Source organism: Petromyzon marinus, chromosome 31 (genome assembly GCF_048934315.1).
Source record: "Petromyzon marinus isolate PM22_M1 ecotype Great Lakes invasive population chromosome 31, UKy_Petmar_22M1.pri1.0, whole genome shotgun sequence".
Lineage (NCBI taxonomy): Eukaryota > Metazoa > Chordata > Hyperoartia > Petromyzontiformes > Petromyzontidae > Petromyzon > Petromyzon marinus.
In genome coordinates, this window is record NC_133697.1 from 9,612,769 (window position 1) to 9,628,805 (window position 16,037).

A 16,037-nucleotide genomic window follows, 5' to 3' on the forward strand; every position below is an offset into this window, starting at 1 on the left:
GGGGGAATGGGGGTGGGGGGAATGGGGGTGGGGGGGAAATGGGGGTGGGGGGAGAATGGGGGTGGGGGGAAATGGGGGGTGGGGGGAATGGGGGGTGGGGGGGAATGGGGGGTGGGGGGGAATGGGGGGTGGGGGGGAATGGGGGGTGGGGGGAGAATGGGGGTGGGGGGAATGGAGGGTTGGGGGGAATGGGGAGTGGGGGGGAATGGGGAGTGGGGGGGAATGGGGGGTGGGGGGGAATGGGGAGTGGGGGGGAATGGGGGTGGGGGGGAATGGGGGTGGGGGGAATGGGGGTGGGGGGAAATGGGGGTGGGGGGAGAATGGGGGTGGGGGGAGAATGGAGGGTTGGGGGGAATGGGGGTGGGGGGAATGGGGGTGGGGGGGGAAATGGGGGTGGGGGGAATGGGGGTGGGGGGAATGGGGGTGGGGGGGGGAAATGGGGGTGGGGGGGACGGGGGTGGGGGGAATGGAGGGTGGGGGGAATGGGGGGGGATGGGGGTGGGGGGGAATGGGGGTGGGGAGGAAATGGGGGGTGGGGGGAATGAGGGTGGGGGGGAATGGGGGTGGGGGGAATGGGGGTGGGGGGGAATGGGGGTGGGTGGGAATGGGGGGTGGGGGAAATGGGGGGTGGGGGAAATGGGGGTAGGGGGGGAATGGGGGGTGGGGGAGAATGGGGGGTGGGGGGGGTGGAATGGAGGGTGGGACGGGGAATGGAGGGTGGGGGGTGGGGGGGGGAATGGGGGTGGGGGGGAATGGGGGGTGGGGGGGGAATGGGGGGGAATGGGGGGGTGGGGGGGAATGGGGGGGTTGGGGGGAATGGGGGGTGGGGGGGAATGGGGGGTGGGGGAATGGGGGGGTGGGGGGAATGGGGGGGTGGGGGGAATGGGGGGGTGGGGGGGAATGGGGGGGGTGGGGGGAATGGGGGGGGGGTGGGGGGGAATGGGGGTGGTGGGGGGAATGGGGGGGGTGGGGGGGAATGGGGGGGGTGGGGGGGAATGGGGGGGGTGGGGGGGAATGGGGGGGGTGGGGGGGAATGGGGGGGGTGGGGGGGAATGGGGGGGGTGGGGGGGAATGGGGGGGGTGGGGGGGAATGGGGGGGGTGGGGCCTGTTCCGGAAGACGTCTTCCGCGCGTTCACTTTGACCGTCTTCCGAATTCGGAAACCGGCCACGGAGCGAAAGACAAGACAGAGCAGGCATATCACACCGCTTGTTGTTGTTGTTGTCGTTGGGGGGGTTATTCGGCCTTTTGTTTAACTCGAAAGGGATTTAGACTCCTGCTCCGTTTAAACGGGGGACGATTTGACTGACCCAAAGTCGAATCACGTTGGATAATCGCCGTGTCGAGACAACGCGAGATGTCAGAAGGTACAGCATCAGTGTAATGGGCGTTCTGTAATTAAATAACAGCGGCATCGCTTCCTGATGGTGCCATTTAAATGTATGCTGTAGTTATATTTAAAATTGTATTGTTATCATCTCCCACCGCCCCTTACATTTGCATGTGCGTGCGTGTGGTGTCCATTTGCCTTATTTTTTGCAGTGCAGCGTGAGTATGAATGTGTCGCCCTGTGGGCTGTACCGCATTTGGATTAATTCGTGCTTTGGATGATAAGGTACTGCCCCTCCGCTCGCCGTCATAGTAAGGTGGAATTGCCACCTCCGGCTCAGGCAGATGAGCGTCCCCGGCATATACCTGATTTGGTCGGTGTCAACGGTTCTGTTCTGTGTTATACTTTGCTGTGTTAAACTGCGACCACTGAAATCTAAAGCCAAACAAAATGCACGTCCCATAGCAGCAATTGGCAAGCGTGTGGGGAGATGATGATGAGTGACCTCGGTGTCAAAGGCAGAGATGGCAAGGGTCGTTGTAAAAATATAGCGTGGGAGAGAGGACCCAGAGAAGATCGATTAGATTTCACAAGTTCAGAAGGCATGAAAATGAACGTTGTGAGAAGCCCATGTCGAAGTGACTTGATCTCTCAGGGACATGACCACAGATTTGTCACAGATGTCTGTCGTCACCTGGTTGTTTTCTTACTCTTGACCCTGGCATAATAATGCGCAATTTACACCTCTGGCTTAGGCCCGCAGATAGAGATGAGTGGCGCCCTTTTTGGCTATAGATTGTGAATCTTGTAATACGTGTAACTGACAAATCTGTTTTTTTTGTGTTTTTCTATTGCAGAAAAAAAATCACCCACGCACCCTTCTGCACGCAAGTCAGACAGGGTTCATCACCAGCAGGTTTTTATTTCTTTACATTGCCCTGCAACTGCCGGTTTCAACATCATCACCAAACACAACATGACACCCCTACACAAACACGTGGCTTTAATAGGCAGAGGAATGCATTTGTGTTGGCATTGCAAGCCCAGATTTGAGCAATTAAATGTTCCACAAAAGACAAGTGTTGTCACTATTGCCGGCAATGACCATCGACGATGAGTTCCCTGATGGTGCCGCGGTTGCAATCGCAGCCTTAAGCTTCTGCAGTGTGGTGACTTGAAGTGTCACGTGACTCATTGTCCGTATTGTTTCAGGATGTCGACTGGGACAGCGAGGAAGACGAAGGGGCGTCTGGATTCTCGGAAAGTACGACAATAATGGCAGCTGCTCATCATCGTAATCAACGTCGTTGTCGATGTCATCATCACCATCGTCATCTACATGCTTTCTGCTTTTCCAGTGACCCGGATTTCCATTTCAGTTGGTGGCATAACTTAGCTTGGGTCTCCCTGGGTCAATTTAGCCTAAAATGGGTCCAGTACTTTCGTGCTGAATAGACCTAAGCAGCCGAAATTGCGCGATACAGGTCAGATTATCCTCTCCGTGTGCTGTCATACTTTCAATATGCCCTATTATGTCACTCTCTGAAATGCTATTTCTTAGACAGAAGCAATTGCCAAGCAACTATAGCAATTACCCCAAATGTAATAACATTGACTGATTGTTTTAGTTGGCACGGTGGCTTAGGAGGGTGGCAGCATGTCAAAGCACAGAGACATTAAAATGTCCTTTCTGTGATAGATATAAGTGTAAGCTCTTAAAGCGATCGTTTTTTTGCTCATATTTTGCATTAATTTATTTGGGAAATGCTTTTTGAAATTCATCTTTGCTGATTTAAATAGTAATCTACAGCCATTTGTCAGTCCTCTGCAGGATTAAGGGATCCCTGCACCACATCGGTTCTGGCGGTAGGTGGGGGGTTTGCATACTTCACTCCGCTGATCAGTGCGGATTGGTGAAGGGATGGCTGAGGATCAGTTCAGATATTACCTGCCACTCATGTAAGCCACCATGGCTGGGAGTTCAATTCAGGTTTCTTGGGTTCATAGCAGTGTGAGATAGCCACTGTGCTATTGCACTTCCTCCCTCAGCTGATCAAACCTCTGCTTATTTTTTACAGCTGTGCTGGTTATTTTCCGCACGGAAATATTGTTAATTTTCACCACAGGTCTCCCTTAAGCCCTGTCACCATGGGCTCTCGCCTGACTATAGTTCATATGGAGTATATATACTGCATATATACAGTCCAATATAATAAATCGCCCAGAATGTGCCCTATCTTGTTAGACCTGCCACATCAGTTTTTGTTGACTGTTGCGAGGCTACGTGGTGGGGAGCAGAGGGCAGTGCAGCAAAATCCGATATTCTGTATTTTTTTTACCTAAATCTTCGCTTCCCGCCTTCACCAACCTGCACCGACCAACGTGGTATAGTGCGGTCAAGTTAAATAACTCTCATGTCAAACGTGGCGTGGGAGAGGCCCTCATGCAGCAGTGGATCGACCAAGGGCTGTGAATTGTTAACGTTGCAGTGGACGCGCTGCGGGAGATGCTGGCACGCAAGCTGGAGTTGGGCTCGGCGAGTGGGCACGAGCGCGTGCTGGAGGAGCTGACGCTCGGGGGAGTGGCCAAGCACATCCTTGCCGGGAAATGTGAGACACAAGCTGACACCACCACAGGCAGTGGCACTGACACAGCACGGGCAGTGGCACCGACACAGCCGGGCAGTGACACTGGCACAGGACAGGTAGTGACACCGGCACAGCACGGGCAGTGTCACCGACACAGCACGGGCAGGGGCAGTGGGACAGCACGGGCAGTGTCACCGACACAGCACGGGCAGGGGCAGTGGGACAGCACGGGCAGTGACACTGGCACCGACACAGCCGGGCAGTGGCACCGACACAGCACGGGCAGTGGCACCGACACGGCACGGGCAGTGGCACCGACACAGCCGGGCAGTGGCACCGACACAGCACGGGCAGTGTCACCGACACAGCCGGGCAGTGACACTGGCACAGGACAGGTCGTGACACCGGCACAGCACGGGCAGTGTCACCGACACAGCATGGCCAGTGGCACCACCATTATTTTTATAGTGCAGCACAGCGGTTAGCACATTGCCCCTTGCAGTCACGCACCCAGCTGTACGCTTCAGAAGGAGAAAAATGGTTTTACTACCAAAAGTCAGAAGTATGTTTTCACAATTCAGATTTAATACCAATTACTAAATTATTCATGATTACTGAATTGCTCTTTTTCACATTTATTAAAAGTCTGAAGCTTTCGCCACACAGGACTGCACTCATCTTCAGGAGTTGAATCGATGCCCGCAGCAGTGTGTGGCCAAAGCTTGAGAGAAGAACACATGCAGCCCAACCCAGAAAATTACAGTTGGTTTACAAATGGCTGTGGGAATGCACCGGGTTAAAGAGAATAATGTAACGTTTGTTTTGTTTTCATTGCAGGCAAAAATATCGTATGCATGGTGGGTGCTGGAATATCTACCGGTAAGTTGCCGGTCATTTTTTTTCACTTGTTTGTATGGGAGATTAGCTGAAAATACCAGGTGTTATAGGCTTGGGTTGTGATATTGCCCGGAGATGGCAAGACATCAATGGATTTAATCCATCCGCGTGGAGCTTAAGTGTGTGTTCTCCCTTGTAAGGGTGGTGGTGGGTTTTCTCTGGATTCTGTCGTTCCCTCAAATCTAGAAATGCCCATTTGTGGCATTGGCTAAACATCCCAGTGCAGGATCCTCCTTAAAAGTGTTACGTTTCAATGAAGCTAAATACAGTCAACTCTCAATTATACGGGGTAATGGGTGCGGGGGAGGAGTGGACCAAATAAAACAAAACTCAAAGCATATTTAAATAAATCCATAAAACCTCATCTTTTATGAACCTTCATAAAATTGTGTGAAGACAAGCAATCTGTTCACTTGCTTGTGGAAACATGGGCACTGAGTCACTGCCCCTTCAATGAGTAAGATTATAATTAAACTAGCGCGTGCATTAAGATATTGGGTTTTTTTACAAGCACAATTAACAACCCGACTAACTGGCCCACAGAGCCGTCTCTAGGGTGCGGCGAATCTGGGCGACTGCCCTGGGCCCTGCGCTTTCAGGGACCCCACACTTCAATGTCACAGTGTCAGATGTTTAGTTTGAAGGCGTTGGGGGGCCCACACACTGTTATTTTCACCGGGCGCCGCAACCTCCTATGGATGGCCCTGCTCACAGATAATCCAGAGTTAACAATTTTATTTATGGGTGATGAGATGGGCCAAGAGGTTTGTTGCAGAGGTTCGCTGTTCGAATCCGGCCATGGTGGCGAGATATTAACTACCTTGCCTGGAATGCAGGAGGTCGTGGGTTCGATCCCGATCCTGACGCCTTTTATATTTGAAGTTTACATGTTTCCCTCATGGTCGCTTGGAATTTTTTCCGGATCCACCGGTTTCTCCCTCCACATGTAGAATCAACATGCGTTTAGAGTATTTAGATAATTTGGCTGCTATAAATTTGGCTGCTATAAATTTCCACATGATAAGCCTCATCATTGAGCTATCATTTGTGGCCAGGTTGTTTCTGAAAAAGAGCTATATAGCTCAGTGGCCCTTACCTGGTGAAATAAGAATAGTTTAGCTCATTTCAAAGATACCATGGAATTATTCAAAGAAGAGTGGGCCATTGCATGCTGGCGTTATGTTCCAAACTTGAAATAATGCTTGAAATTAACCTAATTGTGAAACACACAGCAATTGCAGTCCCTACTGCAAAAACTCAGCAGTAACTTAACTTCTAAAAAGGGAGCCTCGCTGAGTCTAAAGACTCGGCGAAGCTCTCCGGGATAAACAAGTGTAATAATAACAATGGGGCCTGATGGGTTCAGGACGCGCGCACCTAGTCATCGCCGTGTGGTTGCGTGGTCACGTGTGCAGCGGCCGGGATTCCCGACTTCCGCTCGCCCGGCACGGGGCTCTACGACAACCTGCAGAAGTACAACCTCCCACACCCGCAGGCCGTCTTCGACATTGGATACTTCCGGGTGTGTGTCCATCACAAACACAAAGATCCCCCGTATAGCCTCGACAGACTTTTGCGGCAGGGGCTATTAGTGAGCACCTATGAAGGTCGACACGGCACACGAGGGGGTGGGTAGCCAGCACCAGGGCCAGCCACCTTTGTCTCGCCAGTGGCGATATTTACACACCGCACCAGGTACTTATTTGAGGCCGAGTCGACCTAAGGGAAGGCCAAGACTGGTTCGGATAATTGTCAGTGGTTTTTGCCGTGAGCAGGAATCTCTCGGATCGCCAGGTTCATAGTGCAGCGCGTTAGCCATCATCACTACTGCTCCCCACCTTGCACACCCACCTAACAACAATGATCATCTTAATCATTTTCGAAGCCATAGACTTACGCAGAGCCTTACATAGAGACCCAGACCTACATTCAGTTGCATTGATTCGGTACGAGCTAATTCTGAACCGGTTTCAACAATCAGTGTCTCATCAGCAGTCAGGCTTGCTTGAATCGCGATTGAATTAATGCTGCTGAAATTATACACTCCCAGAAGGCCGATGGGTTGTATCATAATTTATTTTATTTGTTATGTGGTGAGACAGATACATGAAGAAGGCATATTGTCTACTTGTCTATTATATTAATTAATATTCTTCACAACTTTGCAATGACTTATTTACATTGGATGCGGTCGGCTGCTTGGATTTATTTCTCCATGTTCTACTACTCTGTCCTTCTTCTCTGATCAAAATCCACTGCCCTTACAGTGCAATCCGTAGACGTACAGTGAGGGAAAAAAGTATTTGATCCCCTGCTGATTTTGTACATTTGCCCACTGACAAAGAAATGATCAGTCTATAATTTTAATGGTAGGTTTATTTGAACAGTGAGAGACAGAATAACAACAAGAACATCCAGAAAAACGCATGTCAAAAATGTTATGAATTGATTTGCATTTTAATGAGGGAAATAAGTATTTGACCCCCTCTCAATCAGAGATTTCTGGCTCCCAGGTGTCTTTTATACAGGTAACGAGCTGAGATTAGGAGCACACTCTTAAAGGGAGTGCTCTTAATCTCAGCTTGTTACCTGTAAAAAAGACACCTGTCCACAGAAGCAATCAATCAGATTCCAAACTCTCCACCATGGCCAAGACCAAAGAGCTCTCCAAGGATGTCAGGGACAAGATTGTAGACCTACATAAGGCTGGAATAGGCTACAAGACCATTGCCAAGCAGCTTGGTGAGAAGGTGACAACAGTTGGTGCGATTATTCGCAAATGGAAGAAACACAAGAACTATCATTCTTTCTCGGCCTGGGGCTCCATGCAAGATCTCACCTCGTGGAGTTGCAATGATCATGAGAACGGTGAGGAATCAGCCCAGAACTACACGGGAAGACCTTGTCAATGATCTCAAGACAGCTGGGACCATAGTCACCAAGAAAACAATTGGTAACACACTACGCAGTGAAGGACTGAAATCGTGCAGCACCCGCAAGGTCCCCCTGCTCAAGAAAGCACATATACATGCCCGTCTAAAGTTTGCCACTGAACATCTGAATGATTCAGAGGACAACTGGGTGAAAGTGTTGTGGTCAGATGAGACCAAAATGGAGCTCTTTGACATCAACTCAACTCGCCGTGTTTGGAGGAGGAGGAATGCTGCCTATGACCCCAAGAACACCATCCCCACCGTCAAACATGGAGGTGGAAACCTTATGCTTTGGGGGTGTTTTTCTGCTAAGGGGACAGGACAACTGCACCGCATCAAAGGGACGATGGATGGGGCCATGTACCATAAAATCTTGGGTGAGAACCTCCTTCCCTCAGCCAGGGCATTGAAAATGGGTCGTGGATGGGTATTCCAGCATGACAATGACCCAAAACACACGGCCAAGGCAACAAAGGAGTGGCTCAAGAAGAAGCACATTAAGTCCTGGAGTGGCCTAGCCAGTCTCCAGACCTTAATCTCATTGAAAATCTGTGTAATGAGCTTAAGGTGCGAGTTGCCAAACGTCAGCCTCGAAACCTTAATGACTTGGAGAAGATCTGCAAAGAGGAGTGGGACAAAATCTCTCCTGAGATGTGTGCAAACCTGGTGGCCAACTACAAGACACGTCTGACCTCTGTGATTGCCAATAAAGGTTTTGCCACCAAGTACTAAGTCATGTTTTGCAGAGGTGTCAAATACTTATTTCCCTAGTTAAAATGCAAATCAATTTATAACATTTTTGACATGCGTTTTTCTGGATTTTGTTGTTATTCTGTCTCTCACTGTTCAAATAAACCTACCATTAAAATTATAGATTGAACATTTCTTTGTCAGTGGGCAAATGTACAAAATCAGCAGGAGATCAAATACTTTTTTCCCTCACTGTAAATACAGATCCATTGGGTTGCATACATTTACTTAATCTGTGCTGCCCACTTTCACAAGCCAGCACTGACCCGTGTGGTGAATCGTGATCAAATAACCTCTGTGACCCACGTGGCATGTGGAAGCCGTCATCCAGCAGTGAATTGGCAAATAGAGTTGGACATATACACGCATGTTTAACCTTTTAATTGAAAGCCACACACTATAATAACAGCACCACCTAACCAGGTAATTTTATGTCTTTATTATACATATTCCCTATTTGTAAAGAAATGAAATGTTCTATGCCTGTGATGTTTGTAATTTTCAGGAAAATCCAGAGCCGTTTTTTGCACTGGCCAAGGAGCTGTACCCTGGTCAGTTCAAGGTAAAAATATATTTTAGAAAAGACTCGCAACATACCGTACCCGACAGAATCACCATTCAAACAGACCCACCAGGTGAATCGAATTACCAATCACCAGCAGCCTTACCATCAACCAAACTTAGTAAAGGATCATACATTCAGTTGGCTATTATAAGGCAGTGTTCTCTTATAATGAATGTAAGAAAACAGGGGTGAAATTGCACGGTCTAACAATCGGGGTGGAAATAGTCACCCCACCCCGGCGATTCGATGAATTGTCACGATTCAGAGTCACGATTAGAGTCTATTAAAAAAATGTATATTGCAGAGAACGGTGGTTCCTCTCATGGCCGTTGGCATGACATAATATAGTATGTACAACAAACACGAATTTAAAAAAAAACTTAGATTCTTACCACGTGTGATGCAATGCGTGCATCGTGTGAAGCAACATGATCAACGAATCGATGCAGCGTTTAACCGCTTTGTGATCTTTCAACGAAAGTGCGCTGTATAATTCTAAGTTATCATTATGATTCACTCAAGGCTCATACTCCACACACAGCGGGGCAGACGCTACAGAAGCAGCGAAGTGGGTCTCAGTGTTGGCTGACTGTGTCCTTATGCTCCCTTGCAGCCGACAGTCTCTCACTACTTCATTCGATTGCTGAAGGACAAGGAGTGCTTGCTGCGGTGCTACACACAGGTGTGTGCTTTTGCCTAAGAGCAGGATAAACGACCGATGTTGTCATCCAATTATAATGCAGAAAATAATAGGGGCTCACCTTCATCGCACTAAATTCCACGCATGGGATAGATGACGCATGACTGAATGCAATGAATTAAGAAACGCAGTGCCGCCAGGTTGAAAATATTCGCCCTCCCAGTACGACAATTCAAAGTGATTTCCTGCTCAAATGTGCATTGAGTTGATGCTCGTTTATTTACAGCCCTGAGCCATGGTGTAAATTCCACACCGCTATGGTGGGGAGTGAGTCTGTCCGTAAGGACAACCACTGTGGACTTTCTCATAAAGTGGTACAATTTTATCGACCTTGGAAGGATGATCAGCTGAGTCAACTTCAACCAGGATTTGAACTTGCAATCTTCTGATTGCGAGCCGCTCACTCTACCGCTGAGCCACATGGCCCCAGTACATAATTGGTACAGCGAAGATACTTGCAGTGACGGATAAACATTGTTTGTGGGCCGTTTCGAAGCAGTAGGCCTCGTGCAGCCATGGACCGCATGAAATCAGGTATCGGGCCGTAGGTTCCCCACCCCTATTGTAAAGTGTCGCACAGATGGGGCTTTTGAGACACGGTGTCTCATGTGTGGAACGTAGAATATCGACACTCTGGAGCGCGTGGCCGGGCTGGAGAATAACGAGCTCGTGGAGGCGCATGGCACGTTCCACACCTCGCACTGCCTGGGCTGCAGACACGAGTACTGCCTCAGCTGGATGAAAGGTGCCTCCCAGAACAACGGCACAAAGCTCACAGCTCGCACGTTTGTAAACCAGGGAAGATGGGGACACCTCGTTTCAGCTCGGCTGTCATCGAATTTCCATTTAGAAGTGGCAGAAATGTATTTGAGTCAAAACATCTCTGTGGTTTTATGCAAACCGAGTTGAGTAATTTGCTGTTTTTTGTTAAGCGAGATTGTTTCTCTTTGATGACCAACGTTTTTTTGATGACCAAGCTGAGACCATCAACTATCTGGACTTTATCTCTAACAGTTGAAAGCTGGATTCGAACCCAACAAATCAGCGTTGCTGGCAAAGTGTCAATGACATTCAAAGTTGTAATCCCTCGAAGTAACCCAGCCACCTAAGGGTTTTGTTGGTTTTTTTTCTCCGTTTTGCAGAGCAGATCTTTAGCGACAAGGTGCCCAGGTGTGAGAAGTGCAAATCGGTTGTCAAGCCAGGTTGTACTGCTCACTTTAAAACTCATAACCCACACAGACACGTACACACCATGAATACCTGTGCATGACAAATCATTCCCTTAAGAGAACATTTAAAAAAATATTTTACCAATCAGCTGAGCAAAGTGTGTGCAGTTTTGTCAATACTCTCAGTTTCAGTTGCTCTGTAAATAATTTAACAACAAAAATGTACAAGTAAAAATTATATTCAGGAGGCTCCACATGTATATACACGTCATGATTTTTATGCATTTTTTTCTTCTAAGGGTGCAATCCTTGCAGATAAGGAGGCAATTTCGCGGTCCAGCGGCCGTCGCTAACCTGCGGTCTGCGTGTGCGTTGCAGACATTGTTTTCTTCGGGGAGGCATTGCCGGAGAAGTTCTTCACGTGCGTGCAGTCGGTACGGAGGAACAGCGGCATCGTCACAGCACTCACGGCTTGTCAATAAATACATAAGTAAATATGCAGGCCAGGTTAACAGATAAAAAGTTAATAAACGATCCTATCAGAAACCGGAGACAAGGACGACCGCTGATGTGTTGGAACCAAATGGTGCAGAAGATCATAGCATCTACAAGGGAAGGCCTCCAAGTGATGGCACAAGACCATCGCAAGTGTCAATAGCACGGGATAGTACTCAGCACTGTGAACCCAGCGACCTGAATTCAATTTCCGGCCATGGAGATGCAGTGATGAATCGTCTGGTGTGCAGGTGCTAGGTTGATTGTTACATCGCAGGATCATGAGAGAGGGTGACAGTTTGGGGAGGCCTTCATCCAGAAGTGGAATGGTCATAGCTGATGATGAGAGCACAATGAAACTATCTTTTATAAGGGTAACAGTGAAGAAAATAATGATAGTGATCCAATAAGCATCTCTTGCTGACTCAATGGTGGTGATACAACATGATGATGACGGTGATCTTGATGGCGTGATCTCTGACCGCGTGTATGTGTGTGTGTGCCTTAGGACTTCCCAAAGTGCGATCTCTTGATCATCATGGGCACATCCTTGGTTGTACAGCCATTTGCCTCCCTCACCAGCAGGCACGCACGCATACTGGCGCAACACCACACACGTCAACGCTACTCGATTCATTTTTAGCTGGGATTAATTTCAGCAGGGTCTGTCCGATTTTGTGGACTGAGAAAATATTTCCGCACCCAGCAAGCACATCCAGCATACCTCTCGCTGTGGCTGTGACGGCCTACCGCCATTCAAGTGCCACCTACTCCATAAGAGGCATTGTTACAGCCCACAGTGCAGAAAGGCTCACAGCTATTTTCAATTCTCGGAAAATGTAAAGGGTTAAACACGTGCTAATTTCATCCCATCGCTCACGTAGTCGGCCCATTATCACATAAAGGACTACCCCTTTGAAATGGCCCATAAATTACATTTATCCATCACTGAAAGCATCTTAGCTGCACTAATCGGTTGCTGGAGGGGAACATATTTGGTGTGGCAAAAACGCCGTGCTTATAATTTTATCGTGGTTGGTCATTTCTGTCGCTGTGGCAGGGCTTCTTGCAGTGATGGAAGTCACTGAAGCGTGTGGTTAAATGTGGTGGCCACTAGAGATGTCGGAGAGTCCTCTTCAGGCCCTTGGGAGGGTAAAGGTTCTCCACCGCTGTCCTCGACGGATGACGAGCTTGTGATTGCAAGTCGACCGATTAGAACCACATCGCCAACGGGGCCGGGTAAATAACGATACTCTTGTCACGTTGCAGGGTTCCTGACAGCACGCCTCGTCTTCTCATCAACTTGGAGAAGAGTGGACAGGTACATATGCGTGTTTTACCGTCTGGGTGTCTTATGTACTCTGTTATACTTGGCTAGTCGCATAGCTCTTTATCTGTTGACGCATAAGAAATAATGTGCCTTATCTACAGCATAGATAGTACTATATGTCTGCATGGTCCACCAACCGACTGCTGATCACAATGTAACGACAGGCTTGCATCACAGTCACCACCACCAACAACACCGAGTTCATTTCCCATCTGCCCCTCCAGGCCAAACTGCCACAAGCCATTACCAGTCGCTTATTCGTGTGGAGCGGTGGCGCAGTGGTTAACGCTGTGAACCTGAGGATCTCAGTTTGATTCCCAACTACGGCTAACATCAGGGCTGTCAGATATTATTGTCATCATTGTTCGACACGGGGGTGTATGGGTAACTCTGTGGATGCCGTCGCTCTTTGTCCCCGGCAGTGCGACCCCATGCTCGCTGCACTCGGCCTGGGAAGCGGCTTCGACTTCGACTCTGATGACGCATACAGGTGAGCTCTTCCGGCCAGGCCATAAACCTCACAGCCAGGTGTCTGGGCCGGCAACCCAGAAAATATTTCTACACCCGGCGCTCCACATCCAGGATACCCTCTCGTTATGGTTGTGGCTAATCATCACCTGCCTACTCCAATCTACCAATGATTAAAAAAATATTCGGCGAGATATTAAGCCCGTTGGGAAATGTTTTGGCTTCATAGTTCCGTCCACTCTCTCCTTTCTGCGTCTCCACCGACCACCGTCGCGTTGTGTTTCCTGTGCCCGTTGCGTCCTGTTTTGCATCAGCAGCTGCCGTGTTTTCTCCGCATTTGGTGGGGTGCTGAAGGGAGGTGGGATCGTAAAGCTGCACGTCCATGCTTGATGTGCCTGTTTAGGGATGTGGCGTGGCTGGGCACGTGCGACGACGGCTGCCTGGAGTTTGCGGAGTTGCTGGGCTGGAAGGTGCCACATTTCTACAGACACACACGAAAACATCCCCAGAGTATGCACACATATACCCAGCATCAGAGGCATAGCGTGGTTGAAATATGGGTCCTGCTACAAGGCATGAAATGGGGTCTCCTGTCCAATGTCCCCTCTTCGTAGTCTGTTGCCTGAACCCCAGTACAGTTGCACCGTCTGCACACACGACAGCCATGCCGTTGTCCAGCGTGCATATGCAGTGTGTGCTGCACATAGACAAAGATCCCCCGTATAGCCTTACCAGACTTTTGGAGAAAGTGCAGTTAGCGAGCACCTATGAAGGCCGGCACAGCACATGTCCGGCCGCCTTTGTCTCCCAAGTGGTGAAGTTTACACACCACACTGTATACTCATTTAAGGCTAAGTCGACCTAGGGCAGGCCCAGGACCGGTTCAGATAAGCGTCACTGGTGTTGGCCATGAGCGGTAATCGAACTCGTGCCGCCGGGTTCGTAGTGCAACGCACTAACTGCTGCACTGCCGCTACCCACACACACGCACTTACACCCCACGTTCAGCGGCCATTGTGTGTGTTGCAGGATGAGCTGAATGCTCTCGTGAAGGCAGAGCACACGAGGATTGAGGCGGAGAGTGGCACAACAGGGGACACCGTGGGTGCAGGTGTCGGCGTTTCAACAGAGGGGGGCGCTGCGGGTGATGGTGCTGGCGCTTCAACAGTGGGGGACACCACCGGTCCAGGTACAGGCGCTTCTCCTGAGCCAACGTCGAGCCCCAGTAAAATCTGAGCTGTCTCGACCGATGAAGACAAGCTCACCGTACATTGAGTGTCGCCCACTACTCCTAATAATAACCCACGGTTTTCTTGTCATTGGGCAGATTGGGAGTGATGCTGTGGATTAGCCAAAGCAACAAAAAGGCAAAACAGTTTAATAGCTGTACCTTCAAATGCACCTTTTAAGTTGTTGTATTTAAAAGGTATGAGTCATGAAATATAGGTCGTTCATGCGAATGTCAGTGTTTGATGGTTCAAGTTTATTTTGTTGAACCAGGTGAGAACTCAATAGACCAGGATGAGTCTCATTTGTGAGTGACCTTGTGGTGGATTATTGAATCATGTACACATCGGCTTAAGGCAGTGTTTGACTAAATCTTTAAGGGGTTTTATTAAATCTAAGAAAATAAAATGTATATGCTAAGGGCTGATTTAATTATTGCATTAGGAGACGACTGAGCTATTGAATGGTAAATTCAGCAATTTATTTAAACCTTGGTTTAAAAAAAAATGTTATTGCACCAGCCAGTTAAAAAAATTATACTAACACTGAGGTGGACAATTGTACACTTAGAGAACGAAGCTTACCTTGATATTGTTCGTCGCAGTGTGATTATTAAAAAGTATGAAACTTAACGCTAAATATTTTGCAGCTCATTTTTACTTCAAATAGAACTCTTGTCATTTGCCGAGGTGTGGCACTGTGTCCATTCGGAGTTACAATGCCAACAGATTGATGGTGTTTGCCAATTGACTGAAAAAAATCCCGTGTTTATTCATTTCGTCGTTCCCTGTGGCTTGTAATTATGAAGTGTCTCCTTTTGTTCACATATACACGCGTTGCTCTGAAAAACATTTTCAATAAATGTGGCTTGCGGAACTTTCGCATTCTCACGTCACTGCTTTCAGCCACAACTGCTGCAACGACGACGAGGACGACGAGAGTGGCAGCCGCTGAACTCAGTGGCGCGTTGTTTTTAACCAGCTGAGACCATCAATGGGGTTCTGGTTCAGGCTTGATATCAGCTTTGGGAGTGATTAAAACACGATATATTTTTTTAAACCCCACACCGCCCCTGTGCATTATGCAGAAACTATCAGAATTTCCTAAGGAACTGCATTGCGGTCCTCTTGTCCGAGGTCACCATCAAAATTAATTGAAAATGTGACCTAGAGTGATAGACAACTGTGGACCGGTTTTATCCCAATCAGGACTCGTCAGCACACTGTTGTCACCAATGTTCACTGCTGCAAAGTCTGCCTCTGGACACCATGTGTCTCTTGAGCACAATGCACTTGACGAAATGCTGATGGTTTTTTTCATAACACACAGAGGCTGTGTTTTATACGTGTTTTTACTGTTGCTTGAAACTTATGGTTTTCCAACCCACATGATGATTCTCTTACGATGGGCTTTTCTCATCGTCTACAAGCTTTGAGCTTAAGGGTGGAAAGCACGATTCTAAATCCCATCAATAGGGGGTGTTTACCAACATTTTCTCCGGGAATTAATAGCTGAGAGCTGTTTTACAGGCAGGATCGATTAAAAAATTAGCTGCACAAATAAACTGCTCAGCACTTTCATGAATA

The 16,037-nt window shown here is 48.5% G+C and overlaps 1 protein-coding gene across 1 annotated transcript; it reads left to right on the forward strand.

Moving 5' to 3' along the window:
* The first annotated feature begins 1,127 nt into the window (after nucleotides 1-1,127).
* On the forward strand, nucleotides 1,128-15,327 carry SIRT2 (sirtuin 2). Its single transcript, XM_032963936.2, has 16 exons — nucleotides 1,128-1,366; nucleotides 2,187-2,245; nucleotides 2,542-2,593; nucleotides 3,819-3,938; nucleotides 4,755-4,796; nucleotides 6,230-6,336; nucleotides 9,003-9,059; nucleotides 9,676-9,744; nucleotides 10,384-10,507; nucleotides 10,905-10,964; nucleotides 11,310-11,365; nucleotides 11,935-12,011; nucleotides 12,696-12,747; nucleotides 13,179-13,246; nucleotides 13,628-13,694; nucleotides 14,254-15,327. Exons 1-16 carry the CDS (start codon nucleotides 1,357-1,359, stop codon nucleotides 14,458-14,460), a joined length of 1,227 nt encoding a protein of 408 aa, XP_032819827.2. The 5' UTR covers nucleotides 1,128-1,356; the 3' UTR covers nucleotides 14,461-15,327.
* The last annotated feature ends 710 nt before the right edge of the window (nucleotides 15,328-16,037 follow it).

Excerpts from the sequence above, each read along its gene's own strand:
- SIRT2 (XM_032963936.2), top strand. Across the intron at positions 2,246-2,541 it reads ACAGGGTTCATCACCAGCAG|GATGTCGACTGGGACAGCGA; the intron begins GTTTTTATTTCT and ends GTATTGTTTCAG. Across the intron at positions 6,337-9,002 it reads TCGACATTGGATACTTCCGG|GAAAATCCAGAGCCGTTTTT; the intron begins GTGTGTGTCCAT and ends TGTAATTTTCAG.